The sequence below is a fragment of the Scomber scombrus genome, chromosome 2 (genome assembly GCF_963691925.1).
Source record: "Scomber scombrus chromosome 2, fScoSco1.1, whole genome shotgun sequence".
NCBI classification, from domain to species: Eukaryota; Metazoa; Chordata; class Actinopteri; order Scombriformes; family Scombridae; genus Scomber; species Scomber scombrus.
In genome coordinates, this window is record NC_084971.1 from 36,640,808 (window position 1) to 36,663,780 (window position 22,973).

A 22,973-nucleotide genomic window follows, 5' to 3' on the forward strand; every position below is an offset into this window, starting at 1 on the left:
CACTTCCTGTTTTTCCTCCTGAAACATTGAGACAGCAGCTGGTTCCAGATGTTGGTGATCTGGCTGCTGTCCAGCTGTTCACTTCCTGTGCTGCATTCAGGGACCGCAGGACAGTCCAGTTCACTTCCTGCGCTGCATTCAGGGACCGCAGGACAGTCCATCTAACTTCCTGCGCTGCATTCAGGGCCTGTAGGACAGTCCAGTTCACTTCCTGCGCTGCATTCAGGGACCGCAGGACAGTCCATCTCACTTCCTGCGCTGCATTCAGGGCCTGTAGGACAGTCCAGTTCACTCACCAACTTTATTAAATCAACATTAAAATATAAACTCTAGTTTAATTTCCACAGTTTGAGGCAGATTAGGTTCAGTTTAATCACAGCGGCCCCTTGTGGCTGTCAGAGGAACTGCAACAACATTTAGTTCAGTTTCTTCTAATAAAACCTTTTGAACCTCAAACACTGATCAGAGTTTGACCCAGAACGACTTACTCTAACGTGACCCAGAAATATTTCATCTTTTTATAAAACATATTTGCAGTGTATATATATTTATATGAATTCTTCACATTTAATATAATTCATTAAACTAGTTTTGTTCTCATGTTTTATGAACATTGGACCATTATTGTGTCTCTCTGCTCTCTGAAAGCTTCATTAAGCATTAATCATGTTTATCTGATGATGTATTTATGCTTCAGATGTTTATTATAGAGTCTGATGATGATGATGATGATGATGTAAATACTGCGACAGGTCAGCATGTGATCAGCATTCCTTCATCTCTCTGTTTCTTTCTCCACGTGAAGCCGAAGCCCACCAAAGGCCGGATGCGGATCCACTGCCTGGAGAACGTGGACAAAGCTCTGCAGTTCCTTAAGGAGCAGCGGGTTCACCTGGAGAACATGGGATCCCACGACATCGTCGACGGCAACCACCGACTGACGCTGGGCCTCATCTGGACCATCATCCTCCGCTTCCAGGTAACACATTAATAATCTGATTGATCAATACTTTGTAAAGACTGATTATTAGTTTCAGCTCTAACGAGTATCTGCTAATACTAAACGTGTGTGTGTGTGTGTGTGTGTGTGTGTGTGTGTGTGTGTGTGTTTGTGTGTGTGTATATAGATCCAGGACATCAGTGTGGAGACTGAAGACAACAAAGAGAAGAGATCAGCTAAAGATGCTCTGCTGCTCTGGTGTCAGATGAAGACGGCCGGGTGAGACTCACTGTTTACTATCACTGATAGTAGTACTACTGCAAATACTACTACTGCAAATACTACTGCAAATACTACTACTGCAAATACTACTGCTGCAAATACTACTACTGCAAATACTACTGCAAATACTACTACTGCAAATACTACTACTACTGAAAATACTACTGCAAATATTGTAAATACTACTGCAAATACTACTACTACTGAAAATACTACTGCAAATATTGTAAATACTACTGCAAATACTACTACTACTACTATACTGACAACATGTACCATACTTATACTAATATACTACTACTACCTTTATTCATTTTTATCGTTGTCTTCAGGTATTCAAACGTCAACATCCGCAACTTCAGCACCAGCTGGAGAGACGGCATGGCCTTCAACGCCCTCATCCACAAACACAGGTGAGACCATCATCATCACCATCATCATCAAACATCCATTACAAATATCAAATATCTGAGCTGTTAATCAGCGTTAACCTTCCTGTCCTTCCTTGACCTGAGGACAACAGGAGGGTTAACTCATGACTCTGAACCTTCATCAGTTTGACCATTAAAATAAAGACTCAACTAAACTCTGAAGTGTTCACAGTTTGTTTAAATAAAGTTGTTTGTTTCAGACCTGATCTGATCGACTTTGACAAACTGAAGAAGTCCAACGCTCACTACAACCTGCAGAACGCCTTTAACCTGGCAGAGCAACACCTGGGCCTGACCAAGCTGCTGGACCCAGAGGGTAAGACCAGTTTAACCATCAACCCAGACCTCCTTCTCTCCAGCTACGCTCATCAGCTACTCCTGGAGGCTGGGTAGTGTGATCCCAAATAGTTGGAGCCTCCGGTCTGCCAGTCCATGGGTCACTGTCCCAGATCCTTCAGCAGTAACTAATCCCAGTTTGTATGTGTTGCAGATATCAGTGTGGACCATCCCGATGAGAAGTCAGTCATCACCTACGTGGTGACGTACTATCATTACTTCTCCAAGATGAAAGCTCTGAAGGTTGAAGGAAAACGTATCGGAAAGGTGAGTCAACAACCAGGTTTCTGCTTCTCACAGATTGAAGATGTTTCTCTAACGTTTGCTGGAACATGATGAAGATCGCAGAGATGTTCCTGTTTTTTTGTCCAAGTGTTGGATATAATGTTCCTGTTTTTTTGTCCAGGTGTTGGATAACGCCATCGAGACGGAGAAGATGATCGAAAAGTACGAGTCTCTGGCGTCGGACCTGCTGGAGTGGATCGAGCAGACCATCATCATCCTCAACAACAGGAAGTTCGCCAACTCTCTGACGGGAGTCCAGCAGCAGCTGCAGGCGTTCAACACCTACCGGACCGTGGAGAAACCTCCAAAGTCAGCACCTCCTCCTGAGTCACCTCCTCCTCCTCCTCCCTCACTGCTCTCCTCTCAGCTCCTTCTCCCTCCTCTCTGCTTCTCCTTAATCACCTTCTCTACACCTGCTCTTTTAACAACCTCCTCCTCCCTCACTGCTCTCCTCTCAACACCTCCTCCCTCCTCTCTGCTCCTCCCTCTTCCTCCTCCCTTCTCCCTCCTCCTCCTCCTACCTCACTGCTCTCCTCTCAGCTCCTCCCTCCTCTCTGCTCCTCCCTCTTCCTCCTCCCTTCACCTTCCTCTCCGCTTCTCCCTCTTCCTCCTCCCTCCTCTCTGCTCCTCCCTCCAACTCCTCCCTCCAACTCCTCCCTCCTCTCTGCTCCTCCCTCTCCCTCCAACTCCTCCCTCCTCTCTGCTCCTCCCTCTTCCTCCTCCTCCTCCCTCCTCTCTGCTCCTCCCTCTTCCTCCAACTACTCCCTCCTCTCTGCTCCTCCCTCTTCCTCCAACTCCTCCCTCCTCTCTGCTCCTCCTTCCAACTCCTCCCCCCTCCCTGCTCTTCCCTCCAACTCCTCCCTCCTCTCTGCTCCTCCCTCTTCCTCCAACTACTCCCTCCTCTCTGCTCCTCCCTCTTCCTCCAACTCCTCCCTCCTCTCTGCTCCTCCTTCCAACTCCTCCCCCCTCCCTGCTCTTCCCTCCAACTCCTCCCTCCTCTCTGCTCCTCCCTCCAACTCCTCCCTCCTCTCTGCTCTTCCCTTTCCCTCCAACTCCTCCCTCCTCTCTGCTCCTCCCTCCTCCCTCCTCCTCCTCCTGACCTCCATCTCTCCATGTTTCAGGTTCACAGAGAAAGGAAACCTGGAGGTTCTCCTCTTCACCATTCAGAGTAAAATGAGAGCGAACAATCAGAAAGTTTACATGCCGCGAGAAGGAAAACTCATCTCAGACATCAACAAGGTGCGTTGATGGCGTGTTGATGGCGTGTTGACGGCGTGTTGGTTGCGTGTTGATGGTGTGTTGATGGCGTGTTGATGTTCGTCCCTGCAGGCCTGGGAGAGGCTGGAGAAGGCGGAGCATGAGAGGGAGCTGGCTCTGAGGACGGAGCTGATTCGTCAGGAGAAACTGGAGCAGCTGGCGAGACGTTTCGACCGCAAGGCGGCGATGAGAGAGACTTGGTTGAGCGAGAACCAGAGGCTGGTGTCACAGGTGAGTCCGCAGGTTCAGGATCAGCTGACGTTTAACTGTGTGTTAGTTTCCATGTCTGATCTGTAAATCATGTCCTGATCTCTGTTTCCGTTACATCACAGTGGATTCTTCTTTTTTTTCTCTCCAGGACAACTTTGGTTTTGACCTGCAGGCCGTCGAGGCGGCCACTAAGAAGCACGAAGCAATCGAGACGGATATTACGGCATACGAGGAGCGTGTGCAGGCCGTGGTTGCTGTGGCGAAGGAACTGGAAGTGGAGCATTACCACGACATCAAACGCATCACTGCCAGGAAGGACAACGTGATCCGGCTGTGGGAGTACCTGTTGGAGCTGCTGAAGGCCCGCAGGCAGAGGCTGGAGATGAACCTGGGCCTGCAGAGGGTCTTCCAGGAGATGCTCTACATCATGGACTGGATGGACGAGATGAAGGTACCCTGATGAGGCCGGAGTTGAACGGATGTGTTGATTTGATTGTCTTCTTATCTTCACAGCCGTCCTAACTGTTGATCTCTTTGGTATCCAGATGCTGCTGCTGTCTCAGGATTATGGGAAGCATCTGCTGGGCGTGGAGGACCTGCTGCAGAAACACGCTCTGGTGGAGTCCGACATCGCCATCCAGGCTGACAGGGTGAAGGCGGTTTCCACCAACGCCACCAAGTTCTCCGTGAACGACAGCGGTGAGCAGCAGCATCTGTCTGAAGAGCCATGTGTTATCTAAATTCTTATCTGTTCTTCTACTAATGTGTTTTTATTATTTCTGACAAATAACAACAAAACTAGTGATTACGTAAACTTTGATCATCAGTGAAGTTTCCTTCTGTGCCTGTTTGTGTCAGCAATCTACAGTTTAATCTCTTTCAAACCTTAAAATGCTGCAGTGCTGATAACAGTGTCCCTCCTGTCCAGGCTACAAGCCCTGTGACCCTCAGGTCATCCAAGACCGGGTATCCCACCTCGAGTTCTGCTACCAGGAGCTGACCCAGCTCGCTGCAGAGCGCCGAGCCCGCCTGGAGGAGTCCCGCCGCCTCTGGAAGTTCTTCTGGGAGATGGCCGAGGAGGAGGGTTGGATCCGTGAGAAGGAGCAGATCCTGTCCTCTCTCGAGCATGGCAAGGACCTGACGGGGACACTGCGCCTGCTCAGCGAGCAGCGTGCCCTGGAGGACGAGATGACTGGCCGCGCCGGCCACCTCCAGCACACTATCGCAGAGGGCCAGGCCATGGTGCAGGCTGACCACTTCGCTGCCTCAAAGATCCAGGATCGAATCGCTGACCTGCAGGCTCAGTGGGCAGCACTGGAGCAGCTGGCAGCAGCGAGGAAGAAGAGGCTGGAGGAAGCTCTGGCGCTGCACCAGTTCCAGGCCGACGCGGACGATATCGACGCCTGGACGCTGGACGCCCTGCGTATCGTCTCCAGTGGAGAGACGGGCCACGATGAGTTCTCCACCCAGGCTCTGGTAAGGAAGCACAAAGACGCGGCAGCAGAGGTGGCAAGCTACCGGCCGGTCATCGACTCGCTCCACGAGCAGGCCGCCGCGCTGCCTAAAGAGGAGGCGGAGTCAGAGATGGTGCGTGGGCGGCTGGCGGGCATTGAGGAGCGCTACAAGGAGGTGGCGGAGCTGACGAAGCTGAGGAAGCAGGCGTTGCAGGACGCTCTGGCTCTCTACAAGATGTTCAGCGAGGCCAACGCCTGCGAGGTTTGGATCGATGAGAAGGAGCTGTGGCTGAACAGCATGGAGATCCCCGAAAAACTGGAGGACCTGGAGGTGGTACAGCACAGGTAGGTCCACATCGAGCTGCTGCATGTTTGTGATGGTTCATCTCTTACAGCTAGCACTGCATTCATGTGGATTGTCTCCTGGACAGATTTGAGAGTCTGGAGCCAGAGATGAACAACCAGGCGTCTCGTGTTGCTGTGGTGAACCAGATCGCCCGGCAGCTGATTCACAACGGTCACCCGAGCGAGAAGGACATCAAGGCCCAGCAAGACAAACTCAACAACAGGTACAAACGTGTAAAAACTCACATTGTGTTCAGTGAATATTTTACAACATGAAACTTTGGCTGATGGTGTCTCTTCTGCTACCAGGTGGAGCCAGTTCCGTGACCTGGTGGACCAGAAGAAGGAGTCCCTGAACTCTGCTCTGGGTGTGCAGAACTACCACCTTGAATGCAACGAGACCAAGTCCTGGATCAAAGAGAAGACCAAGGTGATCGAGTCCACGCAGGAGCTTGGCAATGACCTCACCGGCGTCATGGCCCTGCAGCGCAAACTGACCGGCATGGAGCGCGACCTCGCCGCCATCGAGGACAAGCTGGGCGACCTGCGAGGTGAGGCCCAGAGGCTGGCAGAGGAACACCCGGACCAGGCCAAGGCCATCACAGGCCGCCTGGCTGAGATCACCGCCGTCTGGGAGGAAATGAAGGACACTCTGAAGACCCGCGAGGAGTCTCTGGGAGAAGCCAGGAAGCTGCAGCAGTTCCTGCGTGAGCTGGATGACTTCCAGTCCTGGCTGTCCCGCACTCAGACCGCCATCGCCTCCGAGGACATGCCCAACACGCTGGCTGAGGCCGAGAAGCTCATGGCCCAACATGAAGGTATCAAGAATGAGATCCAGAACTACGAGGAGGACTACCAGAAGATGCGGGACATGGGGGAGATGGTGACGCAGGGCCAGACGGACGCGCAGTACATGTTCCTGCGACAGCGGCTGCAGGCGCTCGACACCGGCTGGAACGAGCTGCACAAGATGTGGGAGAACCGGCAGAACCTGCTGTCCCAGTCCCACGCTTACCAGCTGTTCCTCAGGGACACCAAGCAGGCCGAGGCCTTCCTCAACAACCAGGTAAACAAGACCTGACTCACTGCAGTCTGTTACCTCTGTAACACTATGACCTCTGACTTCTTCTGACCAGAGAACCTGATCTGATCCTTCTGTTCTCAACAGAAACCCTAAGTTCATTTCCTAAAGTCTTTGTTACCAGTTTATATTTTCTGAGCAGGAACACTGTTTCCTGATCTTACTGGTGACTGTCACTCTCTGATCTTTCTACTATCTGCACTAAATGTCGACTTGATCTAAAATATAAATCTAATCTAAAGTGTTCTCATTGCTGCTCTCCAGAGGATGAACATTTTAGTTTTTAATGGCCTTCCTCTAGCATCAGCTCATTGATGTGTATGTCCTCGCCCTGCAGGAGTACGTCCTGGCTCACACCGAGATGCCCACCACTCTCGAGGCCGCCGAGGCCGCCATCAAAAAGCAGGAAGACTTCATGACCACCATGGACGCCAATGAGGATAAGATCAACAGTGTGGTGGAAGCCGGCAGGCGGCTGGCGAGCGACGGAAACATCAACGCCGAACGAATCCAGGAGCGAGTTGCCTCCATCGACGACAGGTAGACATCTGCTCTGTTTCTGACTTTTAATAGACTTTATGTCTTCAAACTATCTTTATCAACCTTTTAATGAACACTACTTTAATACTTGCACCAGTACGCGCAGTTATAATTAAATAATTAACAACTAATCTCCCCACCAGCCAACCTGAGTCCTTGGTTTTCTTTCTCTTATGTTTTAAAAGTGTTGACTTCCTGCTCTATCTTCGTCCTGTTTTCAGACATAAGAAGAACAGGGAGGCTGCAGTGGAGCTGCTGATGAGACTGAAGGACAACAGAGACCTGCAGAAGTTCCTCCAGGACTGCCAGGAGGTCAGTCAAACAGCAAACACCTCAAACATCAACATTTAAAGAAAAATTAGATGGAAAAGCAGGTTTTAGTTTGTTTTCTAGCCTTAGCGTCATGTCTTTAAAAGGTGTGAAGATGGTTCATTGGATCTGCTCCCCCTTTAGTACCCAGGCAAGCCTAACATTTGTGTTTGTGTGCAGCTGTCTCTGTGGATCAATGAGAAGATGCTAACAGCTCAGGACATGACCTACGACGAGGCCCGAAACCTGCACAGCAAGTGGCTGAAGCACCAGGCCTTCATGGCCGAGCTGCAGTCCAACAAGGAGTGGCTCGATAAGATCCAGAAGGTACGCAGAGCTTTAAACTACATTCAGTAAACACTTTACAACCAGAACTATGAATTAAGAAAAGTCAAAGGGTTGTCTCAACTCAGTTTAACTTTATTTTAGCTTCAGTTTGACTCAAAGTTCTTCAGGTTCAGTTCTAGTTCTAGTCAGGTGGGAACTGCTGTGTTTACACTCAGTGACCTTTGACCCCGGTGTGCGGCTGTAGGATGGCACGCTTCTGGTGTCGGAGAAGCCGGAGACAGAGGCGGTGGTGAAGGAGAAGCTGTCGGCGCTGCACAGCATGTGGGAGGAGTTGGAGTCCACCACGCAGACCAAAGCTCAGTGTCTGTTCGACGCTAACAAGGCCGAGCTGTTCACGCAGAGCTGCGCCGATCTCGACAAATGGCTCGGCGGCCTGGAGGGTCAGATCCAGTCCGACGACTACGGCAAAGACCTGACCTCCGTCAACATCCTGCTCAAAAAACAACAGGTACCATGAATGCATCTCTGCAGGAGGGAGAACACATGTAGTATTAGTAGTAGTACTGTAACTTGTAGTAATATTAGTGTTGTAGTACCAGTGTCTGACCCCCCTGCCCCCCCACAGATCCTGGAGAACCAGGTGGAGGTGCGTCAGCGTGAGGTGGTGGAGCTGCAGAGCCAGGTGAAGGCGCTCGGTCAGGAGGTGAAGGACACTGAAGAGGTGGACGGCCGGCGGCAGGTGGTGGAGAAGAAGTTCCAGGAGCTGCTGGATCCGCTGCGCCGCCGCAAGAACCTGCTGGTTGCATCCAGAGAGGTTCACCAGTTCAACCGGGACGTTGAGGACGAGATCGTACGTAACCTCTTCAACCCTAACCCTTACCCTTCTGGAGCTTTTGACCATATCACACTTCAACATGTCAGCGTGGTTTTAAATGTAAATTAAATCCATGATTTGATAGTTTGAACGAAGACTGTGTGTTACGGCTGAAAGCTCTAGAAGAAGCGAGTGAGTGGGCCTTGAGTAGCGGTTGTTTTGTCTCATATTCAGAGCCAGGTGTTTTCTGTATTTGAGTGTGTGTTTTGTCTCTCAGCTGTGGGTTCAGGAGAGGATGGCCGTCGCCACGTCCACCGACCACGGACACAACCTGCAGACCGTCCAGCTGCTCATCAAGAAGAACCAGGTGACTGAAAACTAAACACTGCTGGGTTGGAGATTAAACAAGGAGACAGAACACACACAGTGACATCAGCTCATCTAAGAGAACAAAGAAATCATCTGTGATCGGTCGAACGTATCCGCCTTTATCATTTTGCCCAGTAGAGAATAACCACAGAGCAGAACATACATGCACATCTAATGCTGAACTTATACCAAACGAGTTTCACAGTCAGACCAAATTTCCAAAGTCAGAAAGAAATCGTGAGCGTTTTACTGGAGTCCCGTCATGTAGATGGTTTAAGGAGGTAATCTGAGCTGTTTTAGGTCAGTCTGAGTCAGTCTGTTCCTCGTCTCTGCCTGAAGACGATATCTAATTCGTTTGATATTTAAGACTTTCAGTCAACAACCAATAGATGAGCTCTAACCAAACCTGAAGCTCCGGCTCACAGCTCACTCAGTTTGTCTTTCTGATGAAGGTTCAGAGTAAAAACAGCTGATACTGAACTCTAAGTCTAATCGATTAATGGAGAAAATAATCGATATATAAATCAGTAACTGTAATGAGCTCTAAATGTTGGGTCCTCCTCTTCCTCCTCCAGACTCTACAGAAGGAGATCCAGGGCCATCAGCCTCGCATCGACGACATCCTGGAGCGCAGTCAGAGCCTCCTGCAGGACGAGTCGTCCGACGCCGAGGCCATCAGGCAGCGGCTGGCCGACCTGCAGCAGCTGTGGCGGCAGCTGATGGAGGAGGCGGAGCGGCGCCACGGCCGGCTGGAGGAGGCGCACAAGGCCCAGCAGTACTACTTTGACGCGGCGGAGGCGGAGGCGTGGATGAGCGAGCAGGAGCTGTACATGATGTCAGAGGAGAAGGCGAAGGTGGGCGGAGCTTCGTTAACAGAAGGTAACACTGCGAGCGGTGGCGAGGCGGAGCGTTAACGGGTGTCGCTGTGTGTTTCAGGACGAGCTGAGCGCCGTCACCATGCAGAAGAAACACCAGATCGTAGAGCAGTCGGTGGAAGACTACGCTGAGGCCGTCCACCTGCTGTCCAAGACCAGCAGAGGACTGGTGTCTGACGGACACCCAGAGAGGTACGAACATGGGCCTGTTAGCCACAAGGACACTAAATACATACATAAATAAATATCAGTGACTTCGGAGCTCTTTACTCTTTGACACATTTCATTGGTTTTATCAAATAAGTAAAATGATGTCATGAAGGGAAACGTTCTCTTATCCTGTAATGACCACCTGTGGCCACCAGGGGGCGACGTGAACTAGTTTTTGCAGGGGTTGTGGTTTGTTATCGCTGTAGTAACAGTGTGTGTGTGTGTGTGTGTGTGCAGTGAGCGGATCAGCATGCGGCAGTCTCAGGTGGATAAGCTGTACGCCGGGCTGAAGGACCTATCAGAGGAGAGGAGGGGCAAACTGGACGAGAGACTCCGCCTCTTCCAGCTGAACCGAGAGGTGGACGATCTCGAGCAGTGGATCGCTGAGAGGGAAGTGGTGGCCGGGTCCCACGAACTGGGCCAGGACTACGAACACGTTACTGTACGTTACTACGAGTATTACTACTAATACTACTACTGAGAGTACTACTAATACTACTACAGTAATGATCCTACCAATACTACTGTTACTACTACTGACCTTTCACCTCTGTGATCTCAGATGTTGCAGGAGCGTTTCCGGGAGTTCGCTCGGGACACCGGGAACATCGGCCAGGAGCGCGTGGACTCTGTGAACCGGCAGGCGGACGAGCTGATCAACGCCGGGCACGGGGACGCGGCCACGGTGGCGGAGTGGAAGGACGGGCTGAACGAAGCCTGGGCCGACCTGCTGGAGCTCATCGACACCCGGACGCAGATCCTCGCTGCCTCCTTCGAGCTGCACAAGTTCTACCACGACGCCAAAGAGATCCTGGGACGCATCGTGGACAAGCAGAAGAAGCTGCCGGAGGAAGTGGGCCGCGACCAGAACACGGTGGAGACGCTGCAGAGGATGCACACTACCTTCGAACACGACATCCAGGCCCTGGGAACACAGGTGAGACTAACCTGCCTTATGGGGACACAGAACAATCTTCACATACTTTACATGCACCGGAAATGTTCAAGATGGCACGGATGTTACGTCCATTTCTTATATACAGTCTATGGTATCAGCGCATACAGGCTCTGACCTTTGACCCCCTCTGTGATGCAGGTGAGGCAGCTGCAGGATGACGCGACGCGCCTCCAGTCGGCGTACGCCGGCGACAAAGCGGACGACATCCAGCGGCGTGAGAGCGAGGTGCTGGAGGCCTGGAGGAGCCTGCTGGAGGCGTGCGACGGCCGCCGGCTCCGCCTCATGGACACCGGAGACAAGTTCCGCTTCTTCAGCATGGTCCGAGACCTGATGCTGTGGATGGAGGACGTGATCCGGCTCATCGAGGCCCAGGAGAACCCCAGGTCCATTTCACACTAACACCAGAAATAACAATGATGAAAAAACTATACAATATTTTTTTTAAACTAAAACAGATTTTTTAAAACCCATGAATTGGATTTAAAACTAATAAATGGGTCAAAGAGCGTAAAAGAAAACCAAACAGAACTAAATCATGAATAATCTGTTTATTATCATTTATAACAAAGTGTAAAATAAACAGTTTTATTCTACAAACTAAAAACAGCAAAGTTAAAACAATTTAAAAAGTCATTTGATTATTAAACAGTTGCTGATTAATGTGTGTGTGTGTGTGTGTGTGTGTGTGTGTGTGTGTGTGTGTGTGCGCGTGTATATGTGTGTGTGTGTGTGTGTGTGTATCAGGGATGTGTCCTCGGTGGAGTTACTGATGAACAACCATCAGGGAATCAAAGCTGAGATTGACGCTCGTAACGACAGTTTCACTTCCTGCATCGAGCTCGGGAAGTCGCTGCTCGCCAGGAAACACTACGCCTCGGAGGAAGTGAGTGACATCATCACTCCAGAACTATGACATCATGACTGTAGAGCTGTGACATCATCACTCAAGAACTGTGACATCATGACTCTAGAACTGTGACATTATGACTGTAGAACTGTGACATCATGACTCTATAACTATGACATCATGACTGTAGAACTGTGACATCATGACTCCACAGCTGTGACATCATCACTCCAGAACTATGACATCATCACTCCAGAACTATGACATCATGAATATAGAACTATGACATCATGACTCTATAACTATGACATCATGACTGTAGAACTGTGACATCATGACTCCACAGCTGTGACATCATCACTCCAGAACTATGACATCATGAATCATCATGACTCTAGAACTATGACATCATGACTCCATGTGTTCTTAGGTGTTTTCTGATGGAAAGTAAAACGTGATATATATATTTATATTATTATTTCCAGATTAAGGAGAAGCTGCTGCAGCTGACCGATAAAAGGAAAGACATGATCGATAAGTGGGAGGATCGATGGGAATGGCTGCGACTCAGTAAGACGTTCATCTTTAAAGAAACATGCAGATCATATTTTTAAGGCATTTTCAACAGAATCTGTTCTTATATCTTGTCATATGAGATGATTCTGAGCTGTATGACTGTTTACTGACCGCCCCCCCCCTCTCACTCTCTCTCTCTCTGTCTCTCTCCCCCCCTCCCCCCCACAGTCCTGGAGGTGCACCAGTTCTCCCGGGACGCGGGCGTGGCCGAGGCCTGGCTGCTGGGTCAGGAACCGTACCTGTCCAGCAGGGAAATGGGTCAGAGCGTTGACGAAGTGGAGAAGCTCATCAAACGCCACGAAGCCTTCGAGAAGTCTGCCGCCACCTGGGAGGAACGCTTCTCCGCCCTGGAGAGGCTGACTACGGTGAGCCGCGAGGGACACTATGATGATGATGGTGATGATGGTGATGATGATGATGATGATGACTAACCTTCGTCACTGTGCTCCTGTCCTCAGCTGGAACTTCTGGAGGTGAGGAGGCAGCAGGAGGAAGAGGAGAGGATGAGGAAGCCACCGACTCCAGAGCCGGCTGTGATTGAACAGGAAGAAGAACCGCTGCAGAGGTGAAAGCTCCGGAAACACCTGCTGAGTGTTAGAGAGAGAGACAGGAAGTTAATAACTATCATTTAACCCTTTACATGCTGGTCATAATTAGACTACACCATCAGTCATTAATAAATGTTTGATTAATCTGATGGAAAAAGACGTTAATCATCACTGTTCTATGTCCTCGAGTCAAGGAAGGATGGGAGGAAGGAAGGAAAGGAAGAAGGAAGGAAAGAGGGAGGGAAGGAAGGAAGGAAAGGAGAAAGGAGGGAGGAAGGATGGAAAGGAGGAACAAGGAAGGAAAGGAGGGAGGAAGAAGGAACAGTTAAAACAGACAGGGTCAAATTGACCGGGAGGACGACACAAAGCTCAAATTTGTACATCTGCAGATATAAAATGTTTATCAGCTGCACAGAAATGTAAAAATATGATGCATTTATTTGTACTCTTATGTACTGTGGGTCACATTTAGGAAAAGTCCAGATAAAGTCTTATGATGTTTTCACAGATCTCAGATGTAAAAAAACAGAATGTAAAGGGTTAATAGGAAGAAAAGTCCAATATTTAGTTTCTTAATGACAGTAAACTGAAACACTGATCCACAGCACCTGGTGGCCAGCAGAGGAACTGCAGTTGTTTAACATTTATCATGTTTGTGTTTCTGCAGCGGAGTCGTCAATCAGAACGGACTGCCATCGGACCAGGACTCTCCTCGGGTCAGTACTCTCACACAGACTTCTCTTCTGATTGGCTCACAGATCAGTGTGAAGTTACTACAATTAGTTTATTATAATTTACTAAAACATGCGTCTCGTTGTTCAGGACGGCGTTGACGGTGTCGAGCTGGTGAACGGTGTTGTGGAGAGAAGCTCCAAGGAGCCGAGTCCGACTCCGTCGCCGACCTCCGGCAGGAAGAGTAAAACCAGCCAGTCTAGCACGCTGCCCTCCAGGAACCAGGACTCTGGATCCCAGCTGGAAGGACTCCTGCACCGCAAACACGAGTGGGAGGGCCAGAACAAGAAGGCGTCCAACAGGTGAGCCTCAAAGATCCTCAAAGATCCCGCTGACAGGAGCGCTCACTCCTCTGCTGGTTTACTGACCCAACTAAGAGCACAATGGGTCAGCAAGGAGTCAGTTATTAAGGGTTTTCATTGGTGGAGGTGTTAGTCGATGCAGTGAAATGTTTAGTTTAATTGAAATACAACAACCTAACATCTCCTGCACCAAGATAACATAAACAGGAAAAATCATCGTTAAGTGCCTGTTTTGTACTTGACATGACAATATTGTTCATTTTCACCTCTCTGACTGCTCTGAGCTTCACATCTGGAGGAGTCTGACCTTTGTTTGTCTTCCTGATAAAGTTCCTGCTCATTTTGCATCTTAAAAGAAAAAAATAACTAGATATATGAAACCATATATGTATAAACCAACATGTGACAAACATCCCCAACTGGGATTTTTTGCTACCAGCAAAGCTACCAATCACATGTTTTGGCGTAGCTAAGATAAAAACCTCCCTAACTATCGTCTCTCTTCATACTTTTTATTGGTAATATTTGTTTTATTATAAACTCATTGTGTAAAAGAAGAGAAACACTCTAGAGTTGATATTTACATTTTACATTCAATGTCAAGCAGTTTACTCCAGAAATGATCTGAAGTAACATCCCACCTAAACTCTGAAACGTTCAGTACCAAAACGTTTTAACAACAGCGCCCTCTAGGGCCCGAGATCTGATGAATGTGACAACCAACCCCGTTCTCCCCTACATGTAGAAAGTATAAATGACAGTAACAGGAACCTTGTGTTTATTCTGTTATTTGTAGATTTGAGAAAAACTATGTTAAAGTTTTGACTTCATCAGAGGGCCGAATGTTTTTGCTGCAGGTCAGCTATTTGCCTTCCTTTGGTATCGAAGCACAATAGATGAAACTCTGGTGCTTTTTTATTAACTGCCACTAGATGGCGCTGTAGTAGCGCTGCTGCCGTTTTGGACTGAAAACATCTCATGCCCCCAAAAGCTGTAATTAATTAATAACAGCCTCTCGGTAGATTGTGGAACTGAATTGTCTTCTGGGATGAATACAGTAATCTGACTCTGCGCTCTGATTGGCTGCTCGGCAGGTCGTGGCACAACGTGTATTGCGTCATCACCAACCAGGAGCTGGGTTTCTATAAGGACAGCAAGGCGGCGTCTCAGGGCGTCCCGTACCACGGCGAGCTGCCCGTCAGCCTGAAGGAGGCGACCTGCGACATCGCCTCCGACTACAAGAAGAAGAAACACGTCTTCAAGCTCAGGTAACAGTCAGCTGGTTGATTAACCCTTTACACGACTGGTGTCTTATCTTATGGTAACCATGGTAACATGTATGTCTTATGGTAACCATGGTAACGGGTGTTCACTGTGCTTCTGTTTCAGACTCACTGATGGAAATGAATATCTGTTCCAAGCCAAAGATGAAGTGAGTCTGTTTTTCTTTCTCTAAACTATAAGTGTGTGTGTGTGTGTGTGTGTGTGTGTGTGTGTGTGTGTGTTTATATATATACACACACACATATAGTGTTTATTGTAATTAATCATCCACTACAGAACTATTTGCTGATTATAGACACAGATTATATTTAAACAAAGTTATTAGTGGTTTATTTTAACATGTTTACATTAGATTTATTAATTTATTTAATTTATATTTATTTAGAATTATATAGTCTCAGTTGTAGTTTTTATTGTATTTTTCCCATTTAGTTTCATAATCAATATTTTTGCTTTTAAAAAAAAAAAATTAAAAATACTGAATTTTTTGGTTATAAAGTATAAAATGTACTTACCAGCTTCTCCGTTGCCATAGAGACGGTTGAGTTATCATTATGTGACCAAAGTAACTGTAGATAAAGTGGTTGAAAGCTCTAGTAAACAGCCAGTAAGTGGACCTTTTCAAACTGTTGTCTCCATGGTTACTAATGAATAACTGCTAGTAACACTAAATTATGTCCATTAAAAATATTAAAATACATTTCCCTTTAACATTTAATCATTATTTAATCGAGTGAGGAAGGAAGGAAGGAGGGAGGGAGGAAGGAGAGAAGGAAGGGAGGAAGGAAGGGAGGAAGGAGGGAGGAAAGGAGTAAGGAGGGATGGAGGAAAAGAGGAAGGGAGGAAGGAGAGAAGGAAGGAAGGAGGGAGGGAGGGAGGGAGGAAAGAAGGAAGGAAGGAGGAAGGGAGGAAAAGAGGAAGGAAGGAAGGAAGGAGGAAAGGAGTAAGGAGGGATGGAGGAAAAGAGGAAGGGAGGAAGGAGAGAAGGAAGGAAGGAAAAGAGGAAGGGAGGAAAGAAGGAAGGAAGGAAGTAACTGAGTTGAGTGTGCAGCAGTCTGACGTGTGTCGCCCCCTGCAGGAGGAGATGAGCACCTGGATCCAGGCCATCCTGAACGCCGGCGCCGCCGACGTGCAGAGCAGCAACCCGGGAACGCCGGCGTCCGGCCGAGCTCAGACGCTGCCGGCTGCCGTCACGCTCGCCACCGAGTCGAGTCCCGGAAAGAGAGAGAAGGACAAAGAGAAGGACAAAGAGAAACGCTTCAGCCTGTTCAGCAAGAAGAAGCAGTAAAAACATCGCGATGCACTTTGGTGAAACTGACGCGCAGAATCCGACGCGCTCTGACGTTTTTCGCTTCGTTACGTTTAATTCTCGTTTCCTGCCGTCAGCTGCAAACTCTCAACTGGAACCTGCGTCAGAGCGCGCTCAGATCTCAGCTCTGAGACACGAAGCTGCGAATTAAAGCAGCGTTCAGGTGAATCGATCGCTCACCTCGCTCACATCAGAACTTCGTAAAGTCTCACGTAACTTTAACAGCCGTTAACTCTGACGTTTCCCGCTCCGACAAACTGCCTCCGATTTAAAATCTTTCATTTTTTCAAAGAGATTCTGATCAGACTTCTGGCTTCGTCATCCATTAATCTGTCTTTACGTGTTTTTAAACGATCCACGTACAAAATTAACAAACAAACGTGGCTGTGACATCACTGCTGACATCACTGCTGACATCACTGAGCAGCCAATGACGGTGTTGACGGCTGACATCAGTAAAAGTTTCACCAAAGTGCGACGTCGGGTTGTTTTTGGTTTTTTTTGTGTGTTTTTATTTGTTTATTCTCAGTGTGTTTTGTTTTCTTCTTGTTTTTTTATATTCGGTTTGATTTTCTACGTGTGGCCGACAGGTGAAAGTGACGGTTATCGGTGTCGACGTTGTGACGTAACGGCGGTTCATCGTCGGCGAACCGTCGTTAGGGACCACACACTTTATCTCCTTTATTCATTGTTTATTTTTTATTTTTGTTAAACTTTTTGTTATTTTGTGACTTTTGAAGACAGGTCTGAGTTATTGAAGGTTTCCTCAATTTTGTGAGGGTGTCTTAAAAAAGAGACAACCTACATTCTTCCTCTGCCGTTGAGAAATTGGACCAATAAGTGCATTTTTTTGTTTTTTTATTATTTTTTACTTTTTGTTTTTTCGTCTTCTGCTGCTTAGCAACCATCCTCCGCCCCCCCCCTCTCTAAGCCAATCACCTTCGAGGAGGTGTGTGATGTAAATGTCCACTTTGCATGCTTCGTCAGGTTCAGAGTGCGGCCTGAAAAACTCACAAACTACAAATCCTCCCTTCTTCTTTTTTTTATTTTTATTTTCTCCGTTTTTTGTTTGGTTCTGATCAGATCCGATCGCCTTCAGATGATCAATAAGAAAAGATCAATATGTATAATAATAAACACAGCGTCGATGTTAAATGGTAAACGTACGTCAGCTCTGGACTAATGAAGGTTGCTTGCTTGTCGTCGGCTCTTCGCACCGCGCTGCGCTCTGATTTTCTGCTCTTTGATACTCGTGTTGCTCTCCGTCACTGTATATCTATTGTACTGAACATGTATGGAAGTTAACGCCATCTTACTGCACAATCAGAACTACATCTATAGGAATGAAGAAGAAGAAAATCCTTTGCAGGCCGTTTAAGGCCAAATATTTAAACAGAAGTTAGACCATAAAGGCTTTTCTCATGTATGAAACTGCACCTGTAGACTTTAAAGCTCTCTCTGTCAAATATGTGCGATGTCATTAAAGGCTTTTAAACTTTACTCAACGTTTGTTTGTCTGTTTGTTTGTTTGTTGTTCTTCCTGTTGGATTAAAACCACCCTCATCTCTCTTGATCCTACCAGATTTAAGTCCCTGTTACTGACCAGGGCCCTAAAACATTTAAGCACATTAGTTGATTTTTTTATTAACATATCATCGTTAATCAGGGTTAGGAAGGTTACTTTGGAAATGTTAATTACGAGTTACTCTAAGGGACGTAACACACTTGGCGGCCGGTCCGGTTCCTCGTTGGTGGATCATTGTGGTTCCTCCTGCTTGGCGGACCAATCAGATCTGGAACCTGTTACATTCACTGACAGTTGAAGCTCCGCCCCTGTTCTGCTGATGTCATCAGTGTGATGTCATAACTGGTAACAAATCAATATATTGATCCTTTAATATGAATCTGTTTGTTTTCTTAGAATAAAACATTACAAATCTGTCTCAACTAATCAGAAACTACCTGATCAATCTGATCAGCTTTAATTGATCTTTTCTGACCTGTAGCTGAAAACTTTTGGACATTTAATAAAATCTGATCGGTTTATTGATGGTTTCCATGGTAACGACTTTAAGCTTCAGTCTGTTTCTCTTTAATCTGAATTTAAACCAAATGTTTTCAGTCAATCAGTGACATCATAGTGACATCACAGTTTATTAGCTGCAGACTTTATGATCAATAATTAACAAACGTCTCTGACTTTCATTATGAGCAAATAAACTGAAATAATCAGAAGTCAAACTGAACCGTCAGAGACCCAGACAGACCCAGCAGAACTGTTCCCTGATGTTCCTTCATGTTCCCTAGTTTTGTTTAATAAATATATATATATATATATATATATATATATTTATTTTATGGGCATAAACCACATTTCTTATGATTGATTCTGAGCTGACAAACAGTTATTCTTTTTTTGTTAGTTCAACTTTGACTCCTTCAGATCTTTGGTTCTCGTGTTCAGTCCGGTTCCTCATTGGTGGATCATTGAGGTTCCTCGTCGGTGGATCATTGCGGTTCCTCGTCGGTGGATCATTGAGGTTCCTCGTCGGTGGATCATTGTGGTTCCTCGTCGGTGGATCATTGAGGTTCCTCGTTGGTGGATCACTGCGGTTCTTCTTGATGGATCATTGAGGTTCCTCGTTGGTGGATCATTGAAGTTCCTCGGTGGATCATTGCGGTTCCTCAGTGGATCATTGCGGTTCCTCGTTGATGGATCATTGAGGTTCCTCATTGGTGGATCATTGCGGTTCCTCAGGGGATCATTGTGGTTCCTCGTTGATGGATCATTGAGGTTCCTCGTTGGTGGATCATTGAGGTTCCTCGTTGGTGGATCATTGCGGTTCCTCAGTGGATCATTGCGGTTCCTCGTTGGTGGATCATTGAGGTTCCTCGTTGGTGGATCATTGCGGTTCCTCGTCGGTGGATCATTGCGGTTCCTCGTCGGTGGATCATTGTGTTAAGAGCTGAGCAGACGATGCTGCATAATAATAAACACCAGACTCATTTATTTTCAAGTTTTATTTTTCATTCAGCTCCGAAACAGTCAGAATGGTTTTTATTATTATTATTAACAGTCTGTAAACCTGTTATTGGCCCATAGGAGGCGACACCACAGACAGTCTGTAGTAAACCTGTTACTGACCCATAGGGGGCGACACCACAGACGGTCTGTAGTAAACCTGTTACTGACCCATAGGGGGCGACACCACAGACAGTCTGTAGTAAACCTGTTACTGACCCATAGGGGGCGACACCACAGACAGTCTGTAGACCTGTTACTGACCCATAGGGGGCGACACCGCAGACAGTCTGTAAACCTGTTACTGACCCATAGGGGGCGACATCACAGAGTCTGTTAACCTGTTACTGACCCATAGGGGGCGACACCACAGACAGTCTGTAAACCTGTTACTGACCCATAGGGGGCGACACCACAGACAGTCTGTAAACCTGTTACTGAGTCCAGAGTCTTTTTTAATTGTTGTTGCCAGATGTCTTTGTTTTTGTCGTCATGGCAACAGTTCGGCGGGGATCTCCACGGTCCAGAGGTCTCGATCCCCGCGGCTGCTGATTGGCTGCGTCAGCCAGCGCGGGTTGGACAGGTGAGTCAGGTGTTTCTGCTCTAGACCAATCAGAACAGCCGAGCGCTCCAGAGGCCGAAGCTCCGCCTCGGACAGGTGGGCGGGACAAAGCCAGGTCGGACCCACGTCCACCAATCCTGGAAGAGATCACATGCTGCATTCAGGGACTCCTCAGAAACTCAGGAAATAACAGCTTCATTTATTATCTTTTAGTTTAGTTTATAAATCCTTTAAATAAAACTTTATAAATACATAAATATATCTGACTATATATTATATATGTCTGACCCTTCACAATAAAAGCCTGATCAAACATTATGAGATGTGATCACAGATAATCGATATGTTCAGTAATTGATTGATTGATTACCTGCCACCACTCCACGGCCGAACCTCTCTCCGGACTCCAGGAGCGCATCAATCTGAGCCCGGTTCATGCCGAGCGGTCCGCTCAACACCGCCCGCCACTCCTCCCCCTCCCAGTCCCGCCGGGCGATGTGGATCCCCAGAGTCTGGTTCTGCATCGGGGCCAGCAGCGGCCTCCAGCGGCTCTCCACAGTCTTCACTCCGTCCAGAACCAGACCGGCAAACGGCTGCCGGAACGAAAGGCAGGGGACCGGCACCGACTGGACGGGTACCGAGCCGACAGGTACCGACATGTCTGAGAAACAAACGCACCTCCGATCAGCTGAGGATCAAACTAAAGTAAGAGCTGATAAACATCCACAGGGGAACAAGGCTTTCTGCGTTTTCATAAGTTTTAATTAATCAAAATAAAGGTGCAGCTCCTTCAAAATAAAGGTGAAATGTGTAAAACAAAGTTATTTATATTATATTCAAGCTTTCTGTCCATTATGAAACTGAATCTAACACTATTGTAGGTCACATAAATATTATTATAGGATACACAATATATATATTATATTATATATATTACAAGGACACATTAAAAACATCAGGTGTTCAAGTGTTTCTGTTTTAATAAATCATTACTGTCCAAGTTACATTTAAACATTCACCACAAGATAAATGTAGTTTATTGTGTTTGGCTTCAGGAAAGATAAAGAATCTCCATCTAGTTCTCTTAGTATAGACCCTTTCATGGCCTACGTCACTGTGACGTCACGACGTTAGCTGGAGGCAAAACAAAGGGAAGCTTGAGGCGAACACCTGCGAACATGTCGTCTTGCTGCGTTTTTGGTGCCAAAACCGTAAAAGCAAAAACACAAAGTTAAAGTTTTACCGCATACCAGCCACTGCCAGTCATAGACTACTCTGGTAGAATGCGATTAGACGGAAGGACTGAAAATATAATCAACAACGCTTCATATCAGGTCAGATTAATATGTAATGCATCATCAGTTTCAGCCTGGATAACGTTATGGGTTAGACTCAACTGTGACTGACGTTAAGTGAATCATTATTTGGGGCTGCAGTAGTTGTGGTGACTGTAATAATATGTCAAGGAGTAGCAACTGTAGCAGCAGTGGTATAACTTGAGTAGCAGTAAGTTAGTAGTCGTAGTAGTAGAAGTAGTAGCAGCAGCAGGCAGGTGTTATAACAATAGCAGTAAGTCAGTATTAGTAGTAAAAGTAAAAGTCACTGTAGAAGAAGTAGTATGGAGTTAGTAGTAGTAACGTGAGTAGTGGCAGGCAGCAGTAAGTTAGTAGCAGCAGTAGTCATGGTAACGTTAGCGAGAGTAACTTAGCTCTCGTACTTTTGCAGTGGGAGCACATCTTGAACATATCCGTTCACGACATAGTTATAAGCGTCTAATGATTTGTATGCCTTCATTTTTTCTTTTTTTTCTGTGTAGACGCTCGGTTTGTCATTAGGTAGGTGTAAATGTCTGGCCATTGTAGGGGGGGGGCAGTCCTGTCAAATCGTCCATCCAGTGAGTGAGAGTGTAGGGGTCAGTGAATGTCGTCCCGTCAGTCAGTGTCAATTTTTTAAAATAACACACACGGTCTCGGAGAGTTAGTGTATTTACATATTTACTAAAATTTGATTTTTCCTTGTCTATTCTTGCCAAAACTCGTTAAACACGCTAACCGGCATTTTTAAGCTATACCTTTTGAGATGTTTTGCCTCCAGCTAAGCCCCGCCCCCAAAATACGTCACACTGTTTACAAGCTGTGAAGGGGTCTATTCCTTCCTGCTTCCTGTTAAGAGACACGGGAAAGTATTGTTTAGTGAGACCTTAAAACAGGAAGTCCATCTATAAACAGGCTCAACATTAAAGTCACAGCTCAGTAGTCTGGAGCATAAAGTCTGATATGTTTTCTGTGTTTATACTGAATAACTAAACGTTTGAACCTGTTTGTCTTCAGGGTTTCATTCATGAGGTCAAATTCGATCCTTCTTCTTCTTCTACTTACTAAACTATATCACCTTATTAATATAATCAGAGTATGAACATGTTTACTGACCAAGATGAAGCTGAGACACGCTGCTGTTCATCACTTCCGCTTCTTCTTCTTCTTCTTCTTCTTCAGTGTTTTCTGGCAGTGTGCGTCCTGTGTGTCTCATTACTGCCACCGCGTGGACAGACGCTGCTACTACATCTAATATGAGCCTCAGAACACAAACATGGAAATAAAATGCATCTTTTTTCATGTTTGTTCAGCTGATACACATTTAATAGTTTGACCTGAGTTTATTAAATATCAGCATTAAAACATGTTGTATTCTTCACATATATAAACTCACTATCAACCAATGGGAAGCCATCATTAAAAGCCTTCAACGCATGGAGCCAATGACGTCACGTAGTGGGCGGTAATATTGTTTTCTAATCTATAAATCTT

General features: G+C 47.0%; 2 protein-coding genes across 5 annotated transcripts in view; one reads left to right on the forward strand and one right to left on the reverse strand.

The window, feature by feature from the left end:
* sptbn1 (spectrin, beta, non-erythrocytic 1) overlaps positions 1 to 18,087 on the forward strand; it is a 34,018-nt gene extending 15,931 nt beyond the window's left edge. For all 4 annotated transcript variants that reach the window (XM_062438239.1, XM_062438264.1, XM_062438247.1 and 1 more), the window contains 33 exons: positions 806 to 979; positions 1,128 to 1,219; positions 1,555 to 1,635; positions 1,854 to 1,969; positions 2,144 to 2,256; positions 2,396 to 2,583; positions 3,396 to 3,513; positions 3,604 to 3,762; positions 3,890 to 4,192; positions 4,287 to 4,440; positions 4,670 to 5,540; positions 5,627 to 5,764; positions 5,850 to 6,606; positions 6,959 to 7,161; positions 7,383 to 7,473; positions 7,651 to 7,797; positions 8,003 to 8,266; positions 8,384 to 8,608; positions 8,850 to 8,939; positions 9,517 to 9,795; positions 9,878 to 10,008; positions 10,264 to 10,468; positions 10,589 to 10,963; positions 11,123 to 11,367; positions 11,729 to 11,867; positions 12,317 to 12,401; positions 12,576 to 12,772; positions 12,866 to 12,972; positions 13,623 to 13,671; positions 13,778 to 13,989; positions 15,084 to 15,257; positions 15,379 to 15,421; positions 16,352 to 18,087. In XM_062438239.1, coding sequence (XP_062294223.1) covers positions 806 to 979; positions 1,128 to 1,219; positions 1,555 to 1,635; positions 1,854 to 1,969; positions 2,144 to 2,256; positions 2,396 to 2,583; positions 3,396 to 3,513; positions 3,604 to 3,762; positions 3,890 to 4,192; positions 4,287 to 4,440; positions 4,670 to 5,540; positions 5,627 to 5,764; positions 5,850 to 6,606; positions 6,959 to 7,161; positions 7,383 to 7,473; positions 7,651 to 7,797; positions 8,003 to 8,266; positions 8,384 to 8,608; positions 8,850 to 8,939; positions 9,517 to 9,795; positions 9,878 to 10,008; positions 10,264 to 10,468; positions 10,589 to 10,963; positions 11,123 to 11,367; positions 11,729 to 11,867; positions 12,317 to 12,401; positions 12,576 to 12,772; positions 12,866 to 12,972; positions 13,623 to 13,671; positions 13,778 to 13,989; positions 15,084 to 15,257; positions 15,379 to 15,421; positions 16,352 to 16,561 — 6,735 coding nt within the window. In that variant the 3' untranslated portion in view covers positions 16,562 to 18,087. The remainder of the gene's footprint in view (positions 1 to 805; positions 980 to 1,127; positions 1,220 to 1,554; positions 1,636 to 1,853; positions 1,970 to 2,143; positions 2,257 to 2,395; positions 2,584 to 3,395; positions 3,514 to 3,603; positions 3,763 to 3,889; positions 4,193 to 4,286; positions 4,441 to 4,669; positions 5,541 to 5,626; positions 5,765 to 5,849; positions 6,607 to 6,958; positions 7,162 to 7,382; positions 7,474 to 7,650; positions 7,798 to 8,002; positions 8,267 to 8,383; positions 8,609 to 8,849; positions 8,940 to 9,516; positions 9,796 to 9,877; positions 10,009 to 10,263; positions 10,469 to 10,588; positions 10,964 to 11,122; positions 11,368 to 11,728; positions 11,868 to 12,316; positions 12,402 to 12,575; positions 12,773 to 12,865; positions 12,973 to 13,622; positions 13,672 to 13,777; positions 13,990 to 15,083; positions 15,258 to 15,378; positions 15,422 to 16,351) is intronic.
* A 1,636-nt stretch (positions 18,088 to 19,723) lies between these two features.
* zgc:110222 (uncharacterized protein LOC550336 homolog) lies at positions 19,724 to 22,623 on the reverse strand. Its single transcript, XM_062439445.1, has 3 exons — positions 22,596 to 22,623; positions 20,537 to 20,827; positions 19,724 to 20,303 (listed from the first exon to the last, which is right to left on the reverse strand). The coding sequence occupies exons 2-3, from the start codon at positions 20,823 to 20,825 to the stop codon at positions 20,095 to 20,097; spliced, it is 498 nt and encodes a 165-aa protein (XP_062295429.1). The 5' UTR covers positions 20,826 to 20,827; positions 22,596 to 22,623; the 3' UTR covers positions 19,724 to 20,094.
* Between the last annotated feature and the right edge of the window lie 350 nt (positions 22,624 to 22,973).

Excerpts from the sequence above, each read along its gene's own strand:
- zgc:110222 (XM_062439445.1), bottom strand. The coding sequence starts at position 20,825 with ATGTCGGTACCTGTCGGCTCGGTACCCGTCCAGTCGGTGCCGGTCCCC. Across the intron at positions 20,304-20,536 it reads CGGCCGTGGAGTGGTGGCAG|GATTGGTGGACGTGGGTCCG; the intron begins GTAATCAATCAA and ends GATCTCTTCCAG.